Raw genomic sequence first — 27,769 nt, forward strand, 5'->3', positions numbered from 1 at the left:
TGAAATCTCATTTTCCACTCTTCCCTAGTGATAACCTGTATCTAATTCACTGTAAGTCTGAAAAATCCACAACACTGTTCCGTTCGAGAAAACTGCCCCCAAAATATAACCACTCATTCATTCATTCATAGGTTCATTCATTCATTTGCTCATGAATCATTTCTAGGCTTCTCCCACATGTCAGCCTCTGTGCTGAGTTTTGATGATTCAAAAATAGATAAGACACCGTCCCTGACCCTTGAGAGGTAATCGAACAGACCTGTAAATATATCATAGATGGTCTTTGGGGCCGAGCATTAATAGCTATAACCAAAGCCTCAACACCAGGAGTGGGGTATTCTGAGAAAAGCATGGAACCCCCTTACCCCCATTCTGTGACATCTGCTACAGGGCTATGCAGAGACCAAGGGCGCAATTAAGTGTCCTACAGTTTAAACACGGCTACTGCGCCATTCCTGTGGCTTCACTGTGTCTGCCCTGTGCCTGCCAAAGCCTTTCAATTCTTACCTTTTGGCAGACAGAGCCTAACACGAAGCAATGGCCCCGCTCCTAAATGACAGAAGAGCATGCTCTGAGGGCAGATGACCTTTGTATTCACTTAAACAACTCAACCTTTCTCAACCAGAACAGTCACCCGCCTCCGCCTGCTTGCGAACCTGAATTCGCCTGCCACATTTGCATGCATAATGTGCCGAAAAGCCTTCTTTATAATGTTTACTTCTATGTTTCTTCCCAATGAAATCACTGAAGGGCAAATTTGATTTTCAAATCAGTTTTAAAACATCTGCCTTTGAAAAAAAAGTGAGAGTGAAGAGATAAGGCTTTTAGATTACAGACAAGGGCTAATTATTTTAACTGATACCCCTGTGTCTGGGCTAAAAATACAAATGTTAAAATATTTTTAATGCATAGCCACCATCTAATGGATGTTAATATTTCATTAGGGAAAGGCTTCCAGTCAGGAGGTGTGTACTCAGTGATTGCTGAAGGAAAAGCCTAACTTCCTGACCCTTCTTTCAACACGAACTCATCGAACCTTGTGCTTGAGCACTTCTGTTTGTTGTCTTGCATGAGTACGTTTCTTTCAAATATAACTTAACTATATATCTTATGACTTTCAAGATCTTCAGGAAGCTCAAGGTATTTAGTATACTTCAGGGTTCTTATGTTTTTTTTTTTTTTTTCTCTTCCGAACAAGAATATCTGAGCTTGCAAGCTTATCTCTAGATAAGGAGCTCTTTGCTGTTTGGGGCCAGGTAAGCGACAATTAATGATGCTTTCCAGGGGCCGGTACGTGACAATGACAGCTTCCAGGGGCTGGGGAGACGAGAGAGAAGCAGCTGTGGGTTTGGTTCTACCTCCTATGGAAGAGTTTATTAAAGTGCCCACATGTATCTTATAGGTGTAACATATATGTCTGTCAGTGTCTGTGTATCTGTCCAGCCGACACACAATCTTTGGACTTTAGAACTGTGGTATGCCAACTTCAGAAGGAGCCTTAGAGAGAAATCTATTGTGTCTTATCTTTTACATAAGTACTTCACATTTTTGTTGGTAAGATAACAATACACTGGACTATTTTAATAACTAGAGCTCTCAGAGCCTGTAAATAAGCCCTGTTTTAGGGATGGTGTTTTATAGATGTAGACACAGAGGTGCAGGCAGAGTAAGGACTTGGCCAAGGCTACTGGGTCCGTCAGTGGCAGAGCTCGGGCTGAGAGTCAGACCTCCTCATTTCTATCAGGTCTTTTTATTTTGCATTTTCCTTCGTTCATGTGCAGTTAATGTTGCCATATTACCCACTTTTCTTTCCGATGGCGAGGTCAGGGTGAATACTTCAAGAACAAAACTGCTAGTGTAAAGGCTGAGATTAAAGTAATTTTACATTAAACACAATTCCAACATAGATTTTCACTTTTATCCGTCTGCACATTACTTCATCCCCTAGCCTGTACCTTCCTTGGGGACCGGGCTCCGACCTCTCCCCCACCCCAGGGCCTGGGATGCAGCTGAGGAACAGGAAGCTGCTCCCCCACAGGCTGCCTGCACTTTGTGCTCTTGGTCGTCCTCTGGGGCAGCCAAAATGCAAGTATCAGCGCACTCCCTCGGGCCCCTGACTTTTGTGGTCAGGCAGATTCCTGCCTGGCATAGTTCCCACCTCCTAGTAGGCACTTCAGAAAAATGGGCTGCATGAGTGGATAAAGGTCTGCACGGGCTTCCTGTTCAAAACAAGCGAGTCCTGAAAGAGCGCGGGCAGGACTGAAGGGTGAGAAGAATATTCCCTAATGTGAAGCCAAGGGCTGGCTACTCTTCCCCAGCCCTAATCTTTTGGGAAAAAACCTTCAGGCCTGATGCACAAATGCAGCTGCAAAGGCAGAGATGATTCTGAAATCTGAGCCTGGCGAGGAGGACTTGGTTTCCGTGTGAACTTCATTTGGTTCTCAGCACTCCTGGCTGAAGCCTAACAGCTGAGGTCACCGATCTCAAGGTTTAAGATTTGCCCAGCAAATGGTCCCAGACCTAAGGTACGCACCAGATAGAAAGGTCCCTGGAGAACAACTGGAGAGCAGGTAAAAAAATAACATGATAACCAAGATGTCTGTAACCAAAACTTGCTATTTGTATGGAAATGTCTGCTTTCTCCAAAGGTTTTCATATGTGAGTATTCCTTTGACCCTCAGATCTTCCCCTTTTGTGCCATGGCTCTCTCTGGCAGTCTGGTGAGGCCTCTGAACCCCTTCCCAGAATGTTTTTGAATGCATAAAACCAAACATGCAGGGAAACCAATGGTACAGAAATACGGTCCTGTCCACAGACCCTTTGGGCAAGATGACATGGAAGGGCCCCTGGCTGGAGACAAAAAGGACTGTCTGTCTCCTCGCTAGTCATAATTGTGTGACACAGCACAAGACTTCAGAACCTGGATGGAGCCTGAGACTCTAGATCTCCTTCTATCAGGATCCTCATTTCTCAAGAAAACCCAAGTTAGATGTTCTTACTGAAAGGAGAGGAATGTCTCATTTAAGAAATAATGATGACAACAGGTTTTATATTGCTTCCCTATGTCCCTTCCCCCAGACTCCCTTTGGGATTTGCTTTTTCTCCTTAGCCCTCCTTTCTAAACAGAATGGGTACCAGGGATTGGCAACACTGGTACAAATTCTAGGTCCTCTTTGAAAATACAACTCTGATTTGTCCATAGCCCCTCCCCTTTACTTTGCAGTGTAGTAAAATTAACAAGTCATCTGACCTAGACATTTTTTAGAAGATTTTATTTGCTTATGAGAGAGAGAGAGAGCAAGAGCAAGAGCAAGAACATGAGCAGGGGGAAGGGCAGAGGGAGCAGGACAAGCAGACTCCCCCTGAGCAGGGAACCCGACGTGGGACTTGATCCCAGGACCCTGCGTGACCTGAGCCAAAGGCAGACACTTATCTGACTGAGTCACCCAGGTGTCCCTGACCTGTACATTTCTAAAGGAGAACACTGGTTTGTAACATCGTTTCGAACAACTTAGAAAGTCACCCTCAACCGGAAATCTAAATATCCATCATCCTAAAGGCAGCTAAGCAGTAACATTCAAGTCAAATGTAGGGCAAACCCGCTTCTGCTCTGAAGGAAAGACCTTCACTTCCATCACGTCTGCCAACATACGATGTCCCATCTGTAGTGCCGGGTCCCCATGCAGACTTCCTACGTAAGAGGATCACTAGAACTATAAATCCTAATTTAATTAAATCAATCTTAGTAAACCCCCAAAACAACATGCTAGGCTAGAAATAAAATCCCAGTAAACAACTGGAAAATGGGCACCAAATAATATTAGGACTCCAGAGATTTTGGCAGAAAATGGGTTATTCTATTGGTTCTTGATTAAAACTCTGCTTCCACCTGGGTCAGGGCATTTCATGGGCACACTCAATTCAGCTCCGCATGGAGAGTGTCCATGGGAGGCCCTGTGGGAGGAAGCAAACAAAAGCAACAGTTCCCCAGACCCCAGAGCCACTGCAGTGAGTGTATCTGGATTCAGATCAGAGAAACAAAGAGCTACGCAAGTATGGCCCTGCGAAATGGATCAGAAGCACTTTCTCTGAACAACACAGTAAACACCAGGGTCTGCAGGAGGCCTGGTCTCTGCCCAAGCACACACTTCTCCCAACACCTCACTGATCAGCAGTCTAACTCTGTAAAAGTACGACTTGCTTGCTTTTTAGTGCTAATAAATTGTCTTCATAAGCCGCACGCTAGCTCTTCTGTGATTTGGATGAATTTTCAAGCAGAGAAGTAGACAGTCGTCTGACTTCAGGATGGGGCCGAGGGCACACTTGGAAAGAGTCAGCTGATAGGAGAGTCTCTTTTGACATGCATGTTGTTTTTGAGCCAGACGCCTGGCAAGGGGTCTATCTTCTTTCTTCTTCAGCACCCCTCACGGTGCTCTGCGTACTGAGGATCAATCTTTCATTCTGATGAGAAAATGCAACCTTCTGTGCCAAAAGCCAATCATCTTTTAAATGGGAGGTCAGCTCAGGCAACTTCTGCATCTTAGTAGCCACGGTTTACCAATATCCTGGTGTTAGCAGGTCAGACGCACCGAAGTGCCAGGCAAGAAATCGAAGGCCAGCTCTGTGACAGATAAGTGGCAGTGCCCAACGATCACGGAGGTACCAAGGAGCCCATCAACATGATTCATAAGACTTCCCCGATAGCACAAAGTCAACAGCTGCTGGTCTTGCTTAAGCCATCTGATGGGAGTAAGTGGTTACCAAGAGGCCTTGGTAGATGGACGAATGAATGCGTTACATAAGCAGTACCTCAGAAGGGGAGAAGCCTGTCTAATGAAAATGCAATCTTAATTTATTATAGGAACACACTGAATTTTATGGTGTTCGAAGCATCTAGGGAAAGTCAGGAGATGACTTTCAATAGAGGTGGGGAGGACTTCATTGCAAAGCTCGAGTCCATGGCTCTTCTGAAAGTATTTCCCAGAGATTAAAACAAAAAATCATGGCTAGAATGCCATCCAATCTTGACAGCGTGTGACTCGAGAGAAAAGTACATGGCATAATAGCCCTTTTCCTCTCTCAGGGAGGAGCACCGAGTCATCTAGGGTGAATTCACTTTATACCTAAGATGTAATCTCTTATAGGAAATTTAAAACAATAACTTGAGACCTGGCAGTTTTATCATCCAAGCTATTGGGCTAAGCTTCAAGCTACTAATCCCCCGAGGAAAAGCATAGCCAGGAGACAGCTAAAATAAGCTTAAGAATGTATATAGTCATTTTATTATAAATGGCTACTTCAGAATCATTCTGTGTTTGATTTTGACTCGTTCAAGGCAAGATTAGCCAATACACATTTCGGACACACTTGGAAAACAACCTGTCAATCTACCTGTGAGAAGAAAGACGCCTCTGAAAATTCATCATATTGGTGAGGGGAGAAAAGGAAATCACCCACATTTTGGCTATTGCTAAAAGCCAAGCAGAACCTCCTGTTATCCAGGATAAGTGGTAAATTACTGCTTATTATAGGGTATTACACCGTTTACAGAAACTGCAAGTGCTCATTACAAACGACACATCACACTTATCGTCAGAGAGTGTGGCCAAAGCATGGGCACAGGCGTGCGACAAAACATGTGCCGCTTGCCAAGCCTCCCTGTGGCTGAGGTTATTGTTGCCAATACAAAGGTGACAAAGAAGTGGACTGGCTGAACGTACAGGCTGTCTTCCTGCCGCTTCCGGGAAGATGTGCTCAGAGGCTCACTTGAACTTCCCTCTGACAGGCTGAAGGAAGAAGGGGTGACCTTTATTTATCCACCGAGGCCAAGCCCACTCTCTTCCATGGAGAAGGTAGGTCCAGATTTGGCATGCAGCTTTGCTCCCACAAATGTTAGCCCTCCTGATTCACTCAGAGAAGATTTGGTCTAGCTGAGTGGGTCAGAGTCCACAAATGCTTCTGTTTACATTTGGATCAAGGCCTTTTGGGGGACTATGATCCTGAGCTGATTGAAAAAGCTTAATTAACGAGCCCATGGGAGGAAGAAAGTGCCCACCCAGCGCCGCGCCTGACCTAGAGCAGTGGCTCAAAGTATGTCCACTAAGCGAATGCACGGATAAACAGCAAATGTGGAGTGAACACAGGCCCACGCCCCACCGACTGGGGGCTTTAGCAGGGCAGTGATTCAGCACTAGGGAAAGATAATCTTCGTTAAGGAAGTGACAAAAGGAGAAAATACTGTATCTGAGAGTATCAGTTGTTCCATCCACAAATATGAATGGTTTGGAAGACTGTGTGCCCTATATTCCCCCTTCTCATCTCCTCAGAAATTTATAAAGTTAATTAATATTAATGTACGAATATGATATTAATGCACTGTGAAGGTATAAATTGAAGACAGACTAGAAATCCAAAAACAAATGTATCTGTAACTGTAGATGACAGCACATCCCATGTCTTCCTAAACACTTGATTACTACTTCATGTTACTGGGGTTCTCTGTCCCCACAGGGCACGATAACCCCATCTCCGTGCATTGGAGGCCTTCCCTTGAAACAGGCCGAGGCTATGATAGGAGGGTCGCGACGGTGCTGTGAGAACACCAACTTTAAAATCGTATCCTCTTGTTAGTTTGAGCCTGTGATCCAGCATTACATTACAGTAGGTCTGGATTTTTATTTGAGTTCAGAAAAATGAGTCGAGAAGATTCGGAAATGCCAAACAAACAAACGAGCTTCCACGAGCCCCTCCTTCCCCCACCCCTAGCAGACCCCAGGGAAAAGACTATACATTTCAAAGCTCCAGCAGTCAGAATTTCTATTAGGCCTATATATCCACTGCCAAGTCCTATAGAGAATTCAGCGACTCCCTGGAGAATTAGGAAGGAAAAAAAGAACAACATAAACAAGTTATTTTCCTCTAATAGCAGTGGCACTAAAGCCAGCTGCCCTTCTTTGCTGGAGCATCACCCCCACGGAAAACACTTACACTAAAGGTTCTGAGAAGCACAGATAAGGAAGGAAGGGATATCATCTGGGTTTTTTTAATCGGAGGAAAATCAGTACTTCTCTGGTGCAAGTTTAATGTGCAACAGCCTGGAGAGAGAAGGACCGACAAGATGATGACTTCCCTCACCCCTCCCAGGTCAAGCCCGCGAAGCTGCGTTACTAGGAGTGCAAACGCTCTTTTGCTCTGTTTCGCTTTACTACAAGCGCCGGGTACTGCTGTATAAATTCGGATAAAGAGGTGCAAAGTGTATGAGCGGGAAGCACTCAGTAACTCTCTCCAAAGCAGCTGGTAAATGTGTGCAATTCCAGATGATCACCACTCTGAAACTATACTTTAAAACTTTGTAAGAAATGTTTATTACTGATACTCAGTACGTAATTTACAGCGCCGTGGTGAAATTCTCTTCCATTCCATTTCAAGGGCTTGTGAAAAGAAAACGTCAGCTGTGGGGGAAATATGCTTTATGGATCTTGGCTTAAAACCGAGGAAAAACACACATGCACGTCTCTTTTGGGAGAAGAAAATAGTCTAATAAATGGCCTAATGAACAGTGTAATGATTTTTTTTTTTTTTAAGTAGGCAATAGGAAGGAAAAGGGAAGAAAAACAGAAGCTAAAAGACTCCAAACCTAGATAACGAAGCCCTAGGTGATTTGATATGGAGACTATGCTTTAAAATCAGTTTTTAAAACATGAATTATGATATAGCTAATAGGCTGGATAAATTAATATTCTGTGGAAGAAGCTACAGTGAGAGCAAAATAGAAGATCATATGAAAATGTAAGTGGATTTATAATCTATAGTCTTCATCATGCCTTCTGAAAGGTGAATCGACTTCTGACTTGTACCTTTGTGTGATTTTTAAGTCTAAGTTCATAGCTTCCTTTGGTCAGGAAGTCTCCAGTGTTTGCAATCACAATGCAGGCCAGCAGTAAGCGACAAGGATCCTAATGCATCTTTTCAGAAACACGTCCCTAATTTCATACTATATTCTGATCATGTCTACACTCTCATAGCCTTTACAGGACTGCTTCTTACTACGGCCTTATAGGCCATGCAACATTCTGGGAACAAGGGATTCAGAATCAGGGTATCTGGATTGGAATCTGGATCTTTCCATTAGACGAGAACTTGAGGAGGCATCTGTACTCTCTATCTGTCTCAGAGTCTCATCCGTAAAATGAGAGGCTTACACTCTAACTTCCAAGATACTTTCAGCTAAACCATTTTATGACTACAGGATCCTCTTTTGTATTTTATACTTTGTGTGTGTGTGTGTGTGTGTGTGTGTGTGTGTGTGTGTTGGTGGTGTCTGAATTTTCAGAAGTTGCAGACAACCTGTAGGTTTCTTTGGAGAACTATCTTTCTGTCTCCTAGTATTCTCTCTCACATTGCAGCCTTTACCTACTCAGGTCACTCAACAAATATTAGACTAAATCACAGAGGGCTGGGCTATGCATTTTATTAAAGACCTAGTAACTAGAGGCTACTCTGAGATAATCTGGCCTCTACTTCTAAGGGGTAGATCCCAGGGCACATTGAAAAATGGCCAGCTTTTTAAGAAGCAAACTTCCTCCCAGCCTAGTCCCTTATTTCCTCCCTCCTCTGAGACAGACCCAAGAAAAAGGGAATGCTGTCAGGCTGCATGGAAACAAAATACAGTGGGATATTCAGCAAATGGAGCAGTTGCCGGTTTTTGGGAAGAGATAGATCAAGAACTCACAGGGCATTTCTGGCTGGGTCTTGAAGGGAACAGGGATGGGTTAGAGATCTGAAGACCATCCAGTGGAAGTAAAGATAATTAGCTGATCTAAAGCATGGACTCATTTGACAACAGCAATTGGGCCAGACTGAAAGGGAAGAATGATACTGATAAGGAGAGAGTTAAAGAAATAAAGGTAAGAAAGTTAGGTGAGAGTCAGATAAGTATGGTAGTTATATATTTGAAATCTGAACATGAAGTCTAACAGTAGGGCAGGCTATTTGAAAATGAGACGTTTGGCAAAAGCTGGTCGTGTAGACAAAGAAGGCAACTTGGGCAAAGATGTGAGATTTTTCTCAGTCGGCCACTGAGGCGCCTGTTCAGGGAAGCAAGGCCAGACCAATCCCATCTGGCAACACTATTCCAGATACCAAAACAGCAAAGATGCAGACAGAGTACAGATTGAGGGAAATCACTATACTAGTCTAACGGAGAGGCATGAAGGTCTCAGTTAAGATGGAGGCAACGGGAACAGAATAAAGGAACAAAGAGTATAAAAGAAAAGACATGATTCCTGACTGATTGTGAAGGGACAGGGAAAAGGCAAGAGTCAAAGGGGTAAGATACGCCCAGGAGGAGGGGCTAAACACCAACACAAGCAGGACCTTCAAAGGAGAGGAGCTGCTTTATGGGGAAAGAGGACAATGAGCTTAGTTTTGGACAAGGTGAGTCTGTGAAGCCATTGCAGAAGGGCCAACATTTAATGAAAAATATGAATGAAAGAGATAGCTGAAGCCAAGAGAATAAATCAGATAGTCAAAGACGAGTGCCCTTTAGCTCTAAAAATTGTTTCTATGAAATCCTGGATCCCACAGGAACACTTTGTTTCTCTTTTTCCTTTTTTTTTTTTTTAATTTTTAAAATTAACATATAATGTATTATTTGCTTCAGGGGTACAGGTCTGTGAATCATCAGTCTTACACAATTCACAGCACTCACCATAGCACATACCCTCCCAATGTCCGTCACCCAGCCACCCCATCCCTCCCTCCCCATCCCCCAGCAACCCTCAGTTTGTTTCCCAAGATTAAGAGACTCTTATGGTTTGTCTCCCTGTCTGGTCCCATCTTGTTTCATTTTTCCTTTTCCTTTTTTTAAAAAAGATTTTAATTAATTAATTAATTGACTGATTTAGATCATGAGTCGGGGGGCAGAGGGAGAAGGGAAGAAGAGGGAGAGTGAGTCCCAAAAAGATTCCATGCCAAGCTCACAGCCTGATGTGGATCTCAATCCCAGGACGCCAAGATCGTGACCTGAGCCGAAATCAAGAATCAGATGCCTAACCGAATGAGCCACCCAGGGGCCCCTTTTTCTTTTTTTAACCCAGGAAAAAAAAATCTGAGACCCTTAGCACTCTGGGATAGAGGTGAGTCAGCATTAATCATGGTGAGATTACCAAGATGGCTCTCCTTACTTGGACCCAGAGACAAACTGATGCAGGCCACTTTAAGAAGATATGATCAAAACTATGTTGACTTTCCTTCCTGCTCCTTTTGTCCACTAATAGACGGGCTCTACTTTCCTTGTTTTGCAGATGGGCATGCTGACTATTCATTTTTATAAATGGATTTCTCTGATGACTGTCATTCCGGTGTCTCTGTGTGTTGACTTGCCTGCCTTCATTTAGGGTTATGTGATTCTGACCTTAGGGGCCCATTAAGGGGCTGCCTGCATTGCTTTCTTGGCAATGCTTCTCCCAGGGAAGGGGTTAATCAAGGCTTGGTCATGGTAAGAGGTGCCTCTGAGGCATCACTCCGGACAGTGCTGGGACAGGACCCTCTGCAGCCATCCGGAAACCAGGGGAGGAATCCAGAGCTTCAAGACTCCAGAGTTAGGTCTGTTCTGCTGGACAAACTCTACCCATCCTGCTGCGAGAGGTGCCTGCACTACCTGGGTAAGTGGTTTAGAGTTCCTCTCCTGAGAAGGAGGCCAGTTTTGTTCTATTTTGTTTTTTAACGTTTTACTCTAAAAATCCAGAGAAGCAACTGAAACATATTAATCTGACAAACTGGGGATTTTAAATCAAATCGATTACTGAAGTGAAAGGGGCACAGCTGGCAAACAGGTTTAAAGCACTTGGCCCCTCCATAAAGAAAAACTTCACTCTTTTGAAGAGTGGTTAAAAATAAAGGTAATGGACTTCCAGCCAGTAAGCAATCTCAAGTGATAAACTGTTACCAGGGGATCCAAGTCATTAACTTGAAGGGGCAAGGGTAGATGTGGAGCCCAGAGAAAATGGGGCCTCTGGCGATGACTGAAATTGTGGAGGAAGGCTGTGAATGAATCAGCGATGACAGATCAATAATGGATTAATATAGAGAAGTTGGGGAGACACATTCCTGGGCTATAAGGACTACATTATCAGGGTCAACGAGCAACTTTTATGCTCTCCCACAAACTCTTTCTTGCTCCACAGGATAGGCTCTGAACGGGGATGGACAGACTTCCTGAGTGAGCCCTGTGAAGATGACAGCTCTGGACAGCAGCAGGACTCATGGAACCGACATGTATCATGACTGGGGACAGAGTGGTAGCAGCGGCCCATCCATTCACTCAGACAATAGTACAAGAGCTAAGTCCTTGCTAGGGTACTATGGGTAAGAAAATGGCCAAATCCCTGCTCTGATGGAGCTTACCTTCTAACAGGGGAGAACAGTGGTAATCCAATACTATGCTAAGAAGTGGGCCATTGCAAAACGCACTATTAGCTGTGAAGGACAATATCTCAGTTCTGTGAGAGGGAATAACAAAGCACTCTCATTGAGACAAGTGATCAGGGTGGACTTCCCTGAGAATGTGGTCCTTCAGCTGAGGATCGTGGGAGTTAACCAGTCAAAGCACAGGGCGCGGGCTCCAGACAGAGGCCATGGCAGGTGCAAAGGCCCTTTGGGAAGGCAGAGCATGATGCAAGGTGGGTCATGAGAGGAACCAGGCTGACGTGAACACAGACAGCACAGAAAACGTCTGCAGAGGCAGGAGGGGGCCAGACTGTGCAGGCACTCTAGGCCATGTGAAGATTTGGGTCTTTATTGAGAGAGCAAGAGGAAGCCAGCTGAGGGTTCAAGCAGGTATAAGGTCAGAACTGTCCTTAAAATGTGCCACTCTGGCTACAGTTAGTAAACTTCAGGGAGGGTGCAGAGAGAACACGGTGTGGGCAATTAACAGAGCGGAGGAAACAAAAGGGATGATGATAGTCGGACTGGTGTGATCTTGATTGATTTTTGTCATTTGGAATGTAATACTAGTATGAAAGTTATTCCATAATGAAAGAAAAATCTTTCTGACCATGCACATTTTAAGTATGTTCACACAGCTCATTGAGAAAGTTTTATTGTAAGTCTATTCATTTCTTTAATAACAGGCATGGAAAAAAATTATCTTCACAGAATAGGGAAAAGAGCTCTCAGCTTCTCCCTTCTGATCATTTGCTATCTGAGGGGGCTACATGTCCTTCCTGCTCCTTCACCTGTCAAATGTTGTGGGTGGGGAGACTTGTCCCCACTGGTGGTCCACAGAACCTGTTGATAGCTCTAAATTTAGAACTTGATTCACCTACTTAGGATGAAAATCTACTTCCCACAACATATGGGTAAAGTATTGCATAAAATTTTTCTATAGAACAAAAGATAAATAAATGCCTTCTCTGGATGGGTAAGTATGAGTCACTGACTCCTTATTGATGTTTTCTACTCCAAAATATTCATCTATTTCTGGTACTTCATAACTGCATATTTGATTAACACGTGTCTCCAAGTCTTTTTTAACAGACAGAAGCCTTCTACAGGGCAGGCTCTGATATATCAGCCTCATTAGCCTGGGATCTGCTTAGTATCAGACCTGTCCTCCATGTGTATATGCGTTTTATCTGAATTCTGTTAATTTTTCATTTTTCTTTTCTTACTTTTTTTTTTTTTTGCCATTCCTCCTACAGGTACATGTTTCTTTATCATTCAAGTTCTAAAACTCGTGACAAAATTAACACCAATGGTTTTGCCCTTTAAAAAAACACAGGAAAAGAACATGACTGGCTTTTTTCATTACTGTCAAAAGCTGTGTAGAAAAATGGAATTAAGTCTGAAAAGAGGAAAATAAAATCTCCAGCGAGCATTTTTACAGTGACAATAACACAACCAGAGCCCATTAATTGGCTTCCTCTTTCAGAAGGAGCAAGCAAGCACACTCCTCCAGCCTCGCAGGGACAGGCGTCTGGCGTGTAAGGGTAACTGGCTGTTAACACAGCAGAGACTTGCAAGAAATAGTAATATTTCAATACAGGACCTCTGCCAGAGCCAAGAGCTGCAGTACCATCCTGGAGACTAAAACTTGACACTTTGTATGAACCTCTTCTGTCATTGACCTCAAAGGTGGAGACATTTCCTTCTCTAAAACCCACTTTTGTTCTATTGCATCACATTAACAGGGCAAGCCATCCATGCACAAACCCTAGGTCACCTGGTTAGCAGCGACCTCCCGGAACCAGCCCAAGATTTTTGTTTTGTTAAGCATCAGGCTAAGAAGAAAAGCTGGCAGTCTCAACTTTAGCACTGACAATGGCCCAGAAGATGCACAAAATTGCAGGCAAGGTAAATGGTCCAGGTTCAAACGTCTCATTTTTCAATCTCGCTATACTTGGGAAGAGTTTTCTGAGGCTGTAACTCTCCACCTTTAATTTATCCCGTTGTCCTCAACCACTGCAGCACTTAGAAAAAGAAACATGACTCCCTTTCTGAGATTCCTGGTGAATAAATAGCATCAGCTATAGAAACCGACCCCAGAACAGAAGGCTGCCCTTCCCCAGGACTAAACGGCAGTATATTCAGCAAGGGGGATACAGATATTCTGTGATGATAATAATATCAACACTGAAGACCTGGGAGGAGGTGAGCTGACCCCACAGAGGCCTTTCCAGGTGACACAGAAGCTGCCAAATGCTTTCAAAATGCTTCTCAGGGAAGGCACAGGGGAGAAACTTTCTCAAGTTAAGATGCTGTGGAAACGGTCTGACCCACAGGGGTGCTCCAAGGTCAAGAAGGCTGGGCCCCTCTGAGAGGGCAAACCCTGGGTGGAAATGGACTTTTGAAGTCTTGGGGAAAGGCAAAAGGAGGCAGCACTCTCATAGAATGGGGCCTTAAGAGGCCCAAGGGGAGAAGCAGCATAAGGAAAATATGGCTCAGGGAAGCACAACTTGTGCTTAGAGTAAGTGGCTTCAAGGTTCTGAAAAGCTACTAGGATATTGCTATGGACAGCACTTATTTAATTTCTTTAATTTATTGCTGGCAGTGAATAAACCATGCCACTCTGCCAACATATGCTGCTCAAATAACAGCAAGGACAAACATCTAGAAAAACATTTATGACTGCAGCAAGAAAAAACAACTTTTCCAAATAAAGTCATCTTTTTGATTATAAAAGAAATATATGTAAATTGGTCAAAAGTACAGAAAACTAGAAATAATTTACATAATCCCAGTCCACAGAGGCAGCCATTAACAACATTTTGGCCTATTTCCGTCAGGCTTTCTTCTTCCATATTTTTTTCCTACTTGTGATAATATTTCTACACTTCTGTATTCTGCTTTAAAAAAATCTTATTATATATATTTTTTCTTCAGTTATTAAGAACTCTTGACAACATTTTTAATGAACAGTGAGGCTGGAGAAGAAAACTTATTTAGGAGGGAATCCAGATAGCATATCTGGCAGGTAGATAGCTTGAAAAAAAATTTGGCTAAAAACTAGAAATCCTAGGTAGTTCTAGATTATGGCTATAGAATTCTTCAGTGGAAAAAGAAAATTTTCAGTAGTATCAATGATCAATTCTTTATAGCTAATAATTTATATTTGCCAAAATGTTTGCCAAGGGCATAGTCTTGGACAGATGATGGCTGAGATGATTAGCACCTCTATGAACAAAATTATCAGTCAATGAGACCATGACAGCATGAGAACTGGTTAAAAAATGAACCTGAATGAAGTCAGTATGTTAAGGAATATCTGCTAACAGGAAACACAACAGCTATGCACAAGGAAGGAAAGAAAAAGGACTGTAGTCATTGGGAAGCATCAACGGCCCATGTAGTAGAGCTTTTAGGGATTTGGGTTGAAGATGGATGACACACACTGACCTTTCTCCCTTCCTGGAAATGAATGAGGTGACATCAAAGAAAACAAATGGAATGCACTCATAAAGGTATTGCAAACTGGAGGGAAAGATATAAGCAAATCAAGATTCTTCTGAATTTCCAGAAAATGGCAGGTGGATACAATATTATTTATACATCTGAGGGAAGCAAGGTAGGTTTCCATATTGAAGCAAAGTAAGCAGATAAATCAAAATGGTCCACATCCAGCCATATCACTGTGATATTTAACACTTCCAATAATGAGAAGATCCTAAGGCTTCTACAGGAGAAAATACATCACTACAAATAATAAGAATCAGATCCTATGAGATTTCTCATCAGTAACATTAGATGTTATTTGGCAATAAATCTAAGCTTTCAAAATTCTGAAGGAACTGACTTCTGTATCCAGTAAAACTAGGATTCGAGCATGCAAGAATTCTGAAAATTTGCCTTTCACATACCCTTTTTTCTGAAAACAATTCTGAATACATTTACTCTGTGCAATGCATTTACTCTATGAGAGATCTTGAGTGAGACCCAACAAAGTCCCATTTGGCTTTGGATTCACCCAGGAGAGAGAACAGAGAACACTATGCCACTGGAGTAGCAGCAGGCATTTCTGCTTAGTGGGAGTCCCTGCAGTGGTCTATACCACTGAACAGGAGCTATTCCCGTTGGCATGCAACATGACAGCTCAGGTGAGAGTGGGCTGGTGTAGAGCCGCTCTAGTTCAGAAGCCTCATATTCCAGATTGAAACTATTATCTCTTGTAATAGCTCCATAAACAAAGATCCCAGAATTTTCACAAGGGACGTGCCTAGTCACAAAAGTCATCACACTCAGGAAACCCAAAGCTATGGTTTCCAACCAGATATTTACAGTCCTCCCAAGCCAGATGCAATTTACTAATCAGGGGCAATTTTCCTCATAAGCAATGTTGCCTAATAGCTGACACTCCACTTCCATCAGGTTTTTAGGGGAACAGATCGGAAGAGGTAACTGGGCCCAAGGTCAGTATCTCACTGCAAAGGAAACAGGGTTTTGTTAACCATTTACCCACATTCTACAAGAGGAAAAATAAATCCAAGAGTGAAACCAAACTAGATAGGAAAGAAAGAGAAATTTGAGTTACGTGGTTGGCTTAGGAAGCAGTCTGTTCAAAATTAACCAAAGAACAATCAGTATGTCTCAGAAACTTCTGTAAATAGGAAAAAGGCAATTAGAAGCTCCAAGAAAACAAAAAGCTAGCTAATATGAAGCTATTTATTTATTATATGGGAAAGAATTCTGAGTACTTGTAAGAAAATCAAATCCATTTGATCTGAACACAATACAATTCTTCTAAGAGGGACATAAGTTTAGTGACACAGAATAATACATCCAATAAATTATAGATCTGTAGTAAACAGTGTTTACATAATCATAATATCATAATGAGTTTTTAGTAGTTTTCCCTTTTTGAGACCAATTTACAGTTAACACATGGAAGGTTTAACTGTAAATTACAGAACAGAAAATAAGTGTCATAAATCTTTACAAGGCCAATGTGGTGGGACAGTTAACAGAAGATGGGGCGAGATAAAGGGAAATGTAGGGTGGTAATTTCTTCATACATAGTAGGGAGTCAAGGAATACTATCTACAAATGACGGTTCAAAATATAGAGGTATATTGTTTAATTTTAAAAGGTAAGTAGTTGGTGGAACTAAAAAGAAAAATGTTACAAAAAATGAGAAATAGTTCAGTGAGCTAAATTTCTCATTTTTTATAGCAAGGAGTTAGTAAAGCTGATAAATTAATAAACACAGACATAAAAATATTATTTATAGTTGAGATGTGATAAAAACAAAAAAAATAGTCAAAAGCAGTTACTTCTGAGGAACGGAGCACAAGATGGGGAGATAAAATTGTACTTTTCACATTTATCTTTCTGTATTGCTTAAATTACTTTTCCATGCATCTTTTACATTTATAATAAAAAGCTGATGTTGGTGTCTTACTGTATCAACACAGATTTAAAGTTCAATGATTTAGAAGAGAGTAGAGAAAAGGAATCAAAGATTGGAAGGTGAAGTCTTCTGGAAGAAGGCTAAAGGGCATAGTATTAGCTGATGTGAAAAAAGAAGGGTAAAAAGTAATTTTATAAAATCAGTTAATACATTTGCAATAATGTGGATAAACATCGAGGGCATTATGCTAAGTGAAAAAGTCACACAGAGAAAGACAAATAAGTGTATGGTCTTACTTAAATGTGTAATCTTAAAAAATGAACTTATGGAAACAAGAGAACAGATTGGTGGTTGCTAGTGGGTTGAGAGGAGGGTGGGTGAAGGGGGGATCAAAAGGCACAAACTTCCAGTTACAAGATCAGTGAGATCTGGGGATGGAATGTACAGCAATGGTGACTACAGTGAACATAGTTTTGTACGCTTGAAAGCTGCTAAGAGAGCAGATCTTAAAAGTTCTCATTGCAAGAAAAAAAACGTGAGGTTACTGAACTTGTGGCAGTCACTTTGCTCTATGTATCATTATACTGTATACCCTAAACTCGCACAATGTTATGTATCAATTATATCTGAGTAAGCCGGGGGGAAAAAAAAACCAAATCAAATACACGCTTATACAAAAACATGCTTATCTGTGATAGAAAATGGGCCTTTATCCTGAGAGTAAAACAAGTGAGCTCCATCTGTAGCAGAAAGGACTTAGGATAGCAATACAGGAAAATATCCTGCTCCAGGAGCAGAGTCTTACAAGGAGACACTGGGGAATCTCATTCCCTAGTTATTTTTCAGAGGACAGCAAAAATCTGTCCTTTGATTTCTTGACTAGGTAGAACGCTATCAAGAAGCACGGCTGTGATCTATAAAGATCCTATAGCATTTCATTTATAACATGATTCACATATTTCAAAAAAAAAGGAGGTTATAACTTTTGAAGCTAACAGAATCCTCTCTTGAGGACTGCTCTGGAGTATATTAGTAAAAAAGGAAAGGCTTTCCTCTTTTATCATCTGCATGTCTTCTATTATATTTCTTAACATCTAACCCAAACATGAAAGGCACAATAGATTCAGGTTATACCTCTAAACATAAAGTCATGACCTTCTGTTTCATTGATTCTTAGGGGGTTAAAAGGCATTTACCTTCTTGCTACTACTCTTGTTTTTACATTATTTATCTGTTAATCTATTAAAACACGTATTGCTGTAGCATGGAAGTGCTAACATGGAAGGTTAAAAAGATATAAATTATTTAAATCCAACAACTAATGGAAACAAAATACCAAAAAAAGGGGGGAAAAAAGACATTGATGACTTAATACAAAGCTACTGGTAGGAGGGGTTCCTGGGTGGCTCAGTCGGTTAAGTATCTGCCTTTGGCTCAGGTTAGGATCTGAGGGTCCTGGGATTGAGCCCTGTATCAGGCCCCCTGCTTAGTGCGGAGTCCGTTCCTCCCTCTGCCTATGCTCCTCCTCCTGCTTGAGCTCTCTCTCAAATAAATAGTTAAATCTTTAAAAAAAAAAAAAAAGCTACTGGGAGGGGTCTAATGAGTGAATGCATTTCTTTTTAAAAGATTTTATTTATTTATTTGACAGAGAGAGATCACAAGTAGGCAGAGAGTCAGGCAGAGAGAGAGGGGGAAGCAGGCTCCCTGTTGAGCAGAGAGCCCGATGTGGGGCTTGATCCCAGGACCCTGGGATCATGACCTGAGCCGAAAGCAGAGACTTTAATCCACTGAGCCACCCAGGTGCCCCGAGTGAATGCATTTTTGAATCAAGAAAAAAACCATTTAAATAACTACAAAACCATTATGATATATACCTGAGTCAGCAGTCAGTCAACCAGTTCTTGTCAAAACCCATACTGTAACACACCTTCAGCAGGGGAACATAAAGAGATGAAGCATCTAATTTATAACACATAAAACAACAGACAAGATGGGTGATGGTAACCAGTGAGATGTGGAAAAGATGGGGAAGCAGAGGGTCTGGCCCATGAGCTATATACTCAGGGAGCAATAGCTCTGAAAAGATAAATGGTCAGTTGTTCATGAGCCTGGAAGTCCTTCCTCTCATATAAAAAGGGTTCCAGGCACTTGGAAACAAGTAAGTCATTTTCATTTCCTTGTTTCTGTCATCTAGCTGGGCTTAGCCCTCTTTAGTAAGGCTTTGTGGTACAACAGAAAGAGCCCTCCACTTTCTCTTTTATAAAACGAGAACAATATCCCACATGGTGTTTTATGTTCAGGACAAAGTGAGACAAAACACAGGGAAGTCATAGAATACTAGTGACTCAATAATTGTTAGTTTTCTTATCTGACAGCAGAGATGGCTATAAGATTGTGCTCTGCTGAGAAGTGGCTGCCCAGCAGGAACTATGGTTTCCAGCCCTACCAGCACCTAGTGTGGTAAATGACTACTTCTCCTCAATCGCACACAAGTGGAAGGGATGGCCACTATATCCAGGCCAAGGCTGTGCAGAAAGACCAGATATAGCTTCTCTCTGGTCTTTCTCCACTTGGCAGCTAGATGCAGATGATGCTGATGAACCCCCAGATGATGGCAGTGCCAGAAGAAGGAAGATGCCTGGGTTCCTCAGTCACCTGTGGAGAAGAGCCACCTGACAACCAGGACTGCCCATACTGCCTGCTACGTGACTGAGAAATAAACTATTGCATTAAGACTCCGGAATGTTGAAGCCACTTTCCATTATAGCAGCAAGTGTTACCTTAATCAATGGAAGCATTAAATGTGCTCTATGATAATTACGATCATTACGATGGTAAGGGTGTCAAACGTTGCATCAAATAAGCCATCATTAATGCTGTTATGAAATCTTGGCCAAGAAAGTACATGAAAGGATGTTCAACGTCATTCGTCATGAGGAAAATGCAAACTGAAACCACCACTTCATTCCCACTAGGATGGCTGTGAACAAGGAGCTAGACAGTAGTAAGTATTGGCGAGAATGGGAAGAAATCAGAACCCTCCTCCATTGCTGGTGGGAATGCAAAATGCTGCAGCTGCTGTGGAGAAGTTTGGCAATTCCCCAAAAACTTAAACACAGAGTTACCATAAGACCCAGCAATTTTACGCCCAGGAATATACTCAAGAGGACTGAAAACATATGTTCATAAAAAGACTCACACAGGAAGGTTCACAGCAGAAATACTCATTTTAGCCAAAATGTGCAAACAATTCCAGTGTTCATCTGCTGATGAATGGAGAAACAAAATGTGACATGTATATTTCCATAGGATAGAATATTATCCAGTCATAAAAAGGAATTAAGTGCTGACACCTGCTGCAACATGAATGAAGCTTGACAGAAGTCTATGTCAAATGAAGAAAAGCCAGAAGAAAAGATCACATCTTATATGATTCTGTGTATAGGAAATATCCAGAATATGCAAATCCACAAAGACAGAAGGGAGATAACTGGGGTTGAGGGGCTGTGGGAACTGGAAGGAAATGTAAAGACTGTTAATGGGTAGGAGGTTTCCTTTTGGGGGGGTGATGAAAATGTATGAAACATTAGATAGTAGGGATGGCTGCCCAACTCTGTGAATACACTAAAAATTCTAGACTGTACCTTTAAAAGGGTGAATTGTGTGGTACATGAATCATATTTCAATAGTAAAAAAGAGAAATCTTCACGCGCCCAGGTGGCTAGTTGGATAAGCGTCTGCCTTCAGCTCAGGTCATGCAGGGTCCTGGGGTTGAGCCCTGCATCAGGCTCCCTGCTCAGTGGGAAGTCTGCTTCTCCCTCTCTCACGGTCTCTCTGCCACCCTCTGCCCTGCTTGTGCTCTCTCTCTCTCTCTCAAATAAATAAAATCTTAAAAAAAAAAAAAAAAAAAGGAAAGAAAGAAATCTCAGATATTTTGCTTTACCTTGCCTCCCAGAGAATCTGGTTCTACCCCAAAAGGCACTGAGCTCTTTTTAGATAATGACTGGGAAAAGGTATGATTCTAGGATGCTGGGAATGTGCTAATTTTTATCTGAGTGAGTTATACAGGTATATAAACATGTTCAGACTCATTCCAGTCATGATCTCAGGCCAGTCAGGACCCACAGGATCCTTCCTCCTAGCTTCCCCCACAACAGTGTAAACGCAAACGGAGGCCCAAAGCCATATGCATTAAATGACTAGAGATCTACAATACCAAACTTTCTTTCTGAGATGAGATAAATATTTAAAAGTAATGCTGGGAATGATATGAAGATAGGGAATGGAGTCCCAGAATAAGTACTAAAGTGTGTATTGTACTGGCAAAATTCTGTAAGGAAGAAAAAAGTTCTAAAGGGGTAGTGTGTGGTATCAGGGGTGGGGACCCAAGAGAGGATTACATATTGAAATCCTTTTCCCTGCTCAGGTACATGTCACTTTCAAGAGTCAAGTTCAAACCACCAAATAAGAAAAGCTTGTTTGATCACATAAAAAAATAACTTCTCGTCAAAGTACTTAATAGTCAAAACTGAAGTAAATGATGTTTTCAACCTGTAACTAAGAATAATTTGATGATTCCATGAGTCTTCATGAGAACCTTCTGTACCCATAGGGAAGAAGGTCTTTTAAATTGTAGTAAATTCTGTGAGAAGACATAACTTACTTGCAGGAGACTTTCGTTCTGTCGGCCACCATGGTCCACTGTTGCTGGTTGGTGGAGACCTCAACATAGTAGCTGTAGCTTCGATCATCACAGTCCCAAAGTAGTAACCTGAACAAAGGAAAATACATAAGAATGCTGTGAATGTTCTAACTGCCTGTTTCCTGTCAGCATAAGGAAATCCACACCTACTTTACTTCTCCTTCCTGCCTCCTTTGCCCCCTTACCCCTACTCCACCTCCAGGCCTGGAGAAAGGACATGAATCTCCAGCAAAAGTCTGGTGACAGGAGGCGGAGTCAGTCTGCAGTGAGAGCAAGGTCTCTTTAGGAATTTATCTCAGGCAGCCTTTGCTCCCTGACTGGCTATGCCCTTCGGATTGGCTTATCTATGAGAAGATGTCCCCAAATCCTCCTTCCTGATTCATCTCCACTTGGGTAGGCTGACCAAAGGTAACAGCATCCTTGAGACTAGCGTTCATGGGGGAATCTGTGCTTTCTAACTGATAATAACTAGTACGCCCCAATGACCTCAATTATCAGGTTTTAGATTCCCTCTCATTCTTAGCGGAATTTTGCACAGCTGTGGTACAATGATCTGATTTGGAGACACAAGCAAACATATATTCGTTAGTAAAACTTTCTTATTATTTAGAGATTATTTGGGTTCTATTCCTCATATCTCCTTTTTAGCTCAGATAAGAACCTGAGCATTGACTCTGTGATTCCATTTACATAAAGCTCAAAAGAGACAAAATTCATCGCTGGTGACAGGAAATCAGAACAGTGGTTACCTCTGGAAGAGGTAATGCTTGTGAAAGGGAACGCAGAAACCTTCTAGGATGCTGGAAGTGTGTTGATTCTGGCCGAGTGGTAGTTCATGGGTACACACACAGTAAATACCCAGTTAAGTTAGACATGAAAGATTTGTGCCCTGTATGTGTGGTTACTCCTCAATTAAAAAAAATAAGAGAAAAGAATCTAAGTATTGTAATACTTAGATTAGACAACAGTCTAGCATTTTGCTTTTGATGGTGCCACAGTGGCAGGAGATGAGACACCATTGTTTTCTGTGATTTTAACCTCAAAAAAAAAAAAAAGAAAAAAGAAAAAAGAATTATGATTTCAGCCTCAAAAGTCCTTCCCATACAAGATACCTATCTATTGTTTTACATTTGGTCATGCATATTTTCTTCCTCCAATGGCCAGAACAGAGAGTGAGCTCCCTGAAGACAGTGCTTATGTCTTACTGATCCTTCTATACCCAGGGACTCAGCATGGTGTCTCACTGAGCCTATGCTCAATGAATATTTATTTGTAACAACAGTGATAATGATGATTATTAATATCATACTGGCCAACATTTCTTTAATGCTTATACTGTGTACCAGGCCCTATGTTAAGTGCTCTATATAATTTATCTTATTAAATGGTTCCAAAATCCCCATAGCAAGCATTAGTATTCTCATCAAATTACAGATGGTGAAAGTAAGGTTTATCGCTGTTAAGTAACATGTCTATGCTCAAACAGTTAGTGTTGGCAGATAACAGGGTTCAAACCTGGTGTCCTGGCCAAAGCCCATTTTTACCATCCCTCTGTCAAGTGCTTCCTTTACTCCCACTTTATGAATCCTGGTCCCGATTTACAACCTACAACCTATCACTCTACAAAAGTAGTTCATATTATTTGCCCTTGATCTTGCAATGATAATCAATAAAAACTTTTTGCACAAGCTTTCGATTTAGTGTTGTCTATAACGCTATTATTGGGGATTAGAAACGACACTGTGTTCCCTTTACCTTTTATTTGTTTCCAAGTCTAATTTTGTTTGCTATTAATGACTAAACCCATACTACCTAATATTTTGGAATTCATCTTTTAAGTAAAGCGGAAACAGATTCCCCCTTAATTCACTTGAGTATTCCCCTTAATTTGCCTGAGTATTTAATCTCTCCAAGTACTCTGAATGAATCAGACAGGATTCCACTCTATTGTTTTTGTGTCTAATAATTCTGCTCTCAGATTGTACCAGCTTGGCTAATAAGAAAGTGAGTCATTTCCCTCATTAGTCATTTCCTCGAATATTATTCTAGTTTCTTAGCACTTTAATGCAGTTTAGCCTGTTAATTTATGTTTACGTTGAGTAACCTTTAAAAATATAATTTTTTTTAAAGATTTTATTTATTTATTTGACAGACAGAGATCATAAGTAGGCAGAGAGGCAGGCAGAGGGAGAGGAGGAAGCAGGCTCCCCACTAAGCAGAGAGCCTGACGCAGGACTCAATCCCAGCACCCTAGGCTCATGACCTGAGCCGAAGGCAAAGGCTTAACCCACTGAGCCAGTCAGGTGCCCCTCAAAGTATAATTTTTGTTTCTATGTTTGTCTGGCTCTTATAAAAATTATAGAAAGACTTTTGATCTTCTCATTAAAAAAAAATTCTACTTCAAACATGGATTCTGTTGAGAGTATATGTTCCATACATGTTCTGGGCTGAAATAGCTCATAACTCTGCCAGAGTAGATTAAAAACAAGAAAAAAAACTTCAGATTAATTACTCATTCTCTTTACTTAATAACTCTGATAACAAACAGGCTTTTTGGGAGACAGTGCTGAGGCTATTTCCTGAATGGGATTTTAGATTATTTGTGGAGACCCAGGTTCATCATAATCCCTATCCTTCTGGATAATCATGAATTAGTGTTTCTACTAGTGTATCCACTGAAAATAATCAGGCTCTTTTGGGATTGAATCTAACCAGATCTCAAAATATTTCATGGAAAAAGACTGCCCTGAGGAGATGGGCTATGAAGAAGATAAAAAGAAAGACCAATTATAAGTATCACAAATGCTCTAGTAGAAATTCCTGGTGTGACAGGATATTAAAAGAATTTTTAAAGTAGTGTATATTTTGTCCCTTAGTAGTTTTTCCTATAAAGTCCTCTAACTTGTTTCGAGTTTTATTTTAAAAGGAAGATCACCTGTAATTCTAGTAATTTTGTAAACACATACACATGGTCCAAATTATTTGTAACTTGCTTCTTTCACTTAGTGGTTGATTACAAATACCTTTCTTTTGTAGTTATCAAATTTTCTTTTTCATTGTATGTACTTGCTTCACAGAATTCCACCTTATGGATGTCCCACAATTTATTTAATCAGTTTCTTATTACTGGACAGCTAGGTAGTTGGTAATATTACGTTGCTAGGAAAACTCTGTGATGAATATTCTTAAACTAAACCTACAATTCCTGCCCATGAAAGTTTCTGTAAGTGAAACGCCTGGGGCAGAATAGGTGAGGCCTTGATATGTATCACAAAAAGTCTACGCACTTCCCTCCTTCCCCCAAACAAAAGTCAGTACTCGCTTTTACTCATATTACCAGCAGTTTATGACAAATGTCTGTTTCTCTGCATCATTGCCGATATTGTGTATTATGTTTAAAAATACTGCCGATTTGATAGATGAAATCTATGTCATTAACTTGCAGCTTTTTACTTACCACTGAACTTGAACACTTTACCCATTTTCTACTTATATTTATCCTTTTGTTAATAACTTACAAGATACCCTCTATATTTGAAGGATATTAATCTACTGCCTATCATAGTTTGCATGCTGAAGATATTAATTTTTATTAGCTCAGTCTATCGATCTTTACTTCAATAATTTCTCCTGGCCTAAATTCTTTTTTCTGAACAGCAGCCAAATGCACACACTGTTGAGACATCTCCTTTCTATTCCTCTACTAAGTGTCCCTGGGGGCTGGAAATGTGGGGTCATGGTGACTCCAGGGTGGAAAAGGGACACTGATGGACCCCACATTATCAAACTACCTACACACTGTAGTTTTTAAGAGAGATTCTAATTCCTGTGCCTGGATGAATATTTGCTTGGAATTTAGGCTTAGCCAGGAATGAAAATCCCTTTGTTGATTCAACTGGTGGGGGGGGAAGCAAGTACAGTCTAAGGACACTAAAGGAAAAATTGGCTCACTCTCCCCCCCCCCCCCCAACGGAGAGGAATTCTGTTCTAAGGCACAACTGAAAAACCCACCAACTCCCTCCCTTCTTCCCTTGGCAGCAGTCTGCTCCCATGCCTGTGCACCTGCAACAACAGAGGTACTTCTGATTTGTAATCTGCAGAGGAATGTTTGCTCAGGGAGCTCGCCCAGGACAGACATACTCCCTCTGACCTTATCGGAGAGGTGCTCCTTAAACATATCCCCCTATATCTCACACACCTCCACCTGGACATCAGAAGCCATTTCCAGAGGGGCTAGATAAAGGAAGCCACTGTCCAGGATCTACTGATGCAGATCAGGTCTGTACTTAGCTGTTGCCACAATTCCCTCTCCCTAATGAGCACCGCCTGAAACGCCTGGTGATATTAAACCTAGTCTCCTCCATCTTCTTTCAGTCTCATTGCGGAGTTTCCCCTAAAAGCAGTGAAGTGCTGGGCTTTTTTTAATTGATTAGCAGATGTGATTTTGCTTACATCTTCCATAAATGCTCTGGCTGGCTGCATACCATTGATTACCGGGGTTCAGTTTACAGCAACTAATTGCTCTCCTTGCTGGTGTTTTGATACAAAATTCAATAGTGAATATGTTTTCAAAACTCTTGTCTTTGCGGCTTGAGTCAGAAGTGACTTGAGGCAAACCCAGTGGACTGAGTTTTCCCTTCTTTAAAATAATTGCTCTCTCATCAGTCTGTGAAGAAAGTTTCCAAATTGTAGCATTCTAATTGGGAAGTCTGCATTATGCATGCGATGACAAACTATGTTGTGCTGAATGGCATTTTTTTCATCCCTTTCTTAAGGGATTAATTCTGTGCCAGATTGGAAACAGTGCTGAGGTTTAAACAGTTGAGATCAACAGCTTCTCCGCTGAATTGGTGTCTTTTAGGTCAGCAGCAAGGATCTGTTCTGCCTGTTTCTAACTGTCCGTCCTGGGAGATGCCACTGGAAGGCCCGTGACTACGTTGGCTGCCGCTGCCATGTTCCTCACTTGCGCAAAAAACAGCAACGAAGAGGGGACAACTGCCGGGATATTAGTAACACACTAATTTGTTATCAAATCCATTTCTAATCTCTCAACCAAAACCAAAGATACTCTGACCTCAAAGGTTTGGAGTCTATTCTTTGTTCAAGATCTCCAGAAATTAAGTTCTTTAGAAATAATCTTCTTCCATTCAACAAATATTTACCGAGTATTGACTAAGTGACATTAGGCAAGTTACTTCACTTACTTGTACTTCAGCTTCATTCCTTGTGAAATTAAAGATCTAGGTTTGATGGTTTCTAAGGGCTTCTCCAGTTCTAACATTTTATAATTTCCTGCGACAGCAGTAGAGGTGTTGGGGGTGGTGGTGGCTAGAGATTTTTTCTTTGCATTTCTGTCCATTATACAGTGACTCTTCGCTGGGAGAACTGTTTCTTGCCTAACCCTGAGGTGGACATGGGTGGTTCCTGAGCTTGGTTTGTGGACCCGAGTGTATTCTGGGAAAATACATGACCCCTGATGCACCAACTGGATTTCGTTTCTCAAGAATTGAGAATTATGTGAGATTAGGGCTTATTTGGCCCTGTTCACTTAAAATGACGTGATGAAAACGTGGGCCTCCTGGGGTGACCCTCTTTCATCAGAGGCACAAAGAAGCAAAGAAAGTCATCTGCAATGAGAAGCAAAGAAAACAGATGATGTGGCCCACGGAGGGGTTATCTTGGTTCCTAGGAGGATTCTACTAGCTGATTTGGCTCCATGTAAGGCTCACCAGAGTTTCTGCTCTAGTATTCAATGAGAAATATCCCCATCATCTTAATAAACCTGCCATTTATCGCTTAAGCCATCTTTATGTGGTTTCTGCAGCTTGGAACCAAAAAGCCTAAGATAAGATCCTAGCACAGTGCCCAAGATGGAAAGGTCGCTCAATAAAGAGCAGAGGTCCAGATGAGATTGAGGGTGACAATGATGACGTGAGGGCTCCAGGACCAGAGAGACAGGAGGTGAGGAATAGGGATGGTGAGGAAGTTTGTTTGGATGGAGATCTTCATTCAGGGTATGAAAGAAGATTCTTGGGGGTATCTGAATCGCTCAGTAGATTAAGCCTCCAACTCTTGATTTTTGCTTGGGTCATGATAGAGCCCCACATCGGGCTCCCCACTGTGCAGGGAGTCTGGGATTCTCTCTCTCAAATAAATAAATAAAATCTCTCTCTCTCTCTCTTTTAAATGAAGATTCTCAATGAAAGCTGAGAGTGGCAGGGTAG

At 41.6% G+C, this 27,769-nt stretch overlaps 1 protein-coding gene across 4 annotated transcripts in view; it reads right to left on the bottom strand.

The window, feature by feature from the left end:
- Positions 1-27,769, bottom strand: part of BTBD9 (BTB domain containing 9) — a 411,793-nt gene that overhangs the window by 50,387 nt on the left and 333,637 nt on the right. For all 4 annotated transcript variants that reach the window (XM_032339814.1, XM_032339815.1, XM_032339817.1 and 1 more), the window contains exon 9: positions 21,507-21,614. In XM_032339814.1, coding sequence (XP_032195705.1) covers positions 21,507-21,614 — 108 coding nt within the window. The remainder of the gene's footprint in view (positions 1-21,506; positions 21,615-27,769) is intronic.

The sequence above is a fragment of the Mustela erminea genome, chromosome 4, assembly GCF_009829155.1.
Source record: "Mustela erminea isolate mMusErm1 chromosome 4, mMusErm1.Pri, whole genome shotgun sequence".
NCBI classification, from domain to species: Eukaryota; Metazoa; Chordata; class Mammalia; order Carnivora; family Mustelidae; genus Mustela; species Mustela erminea.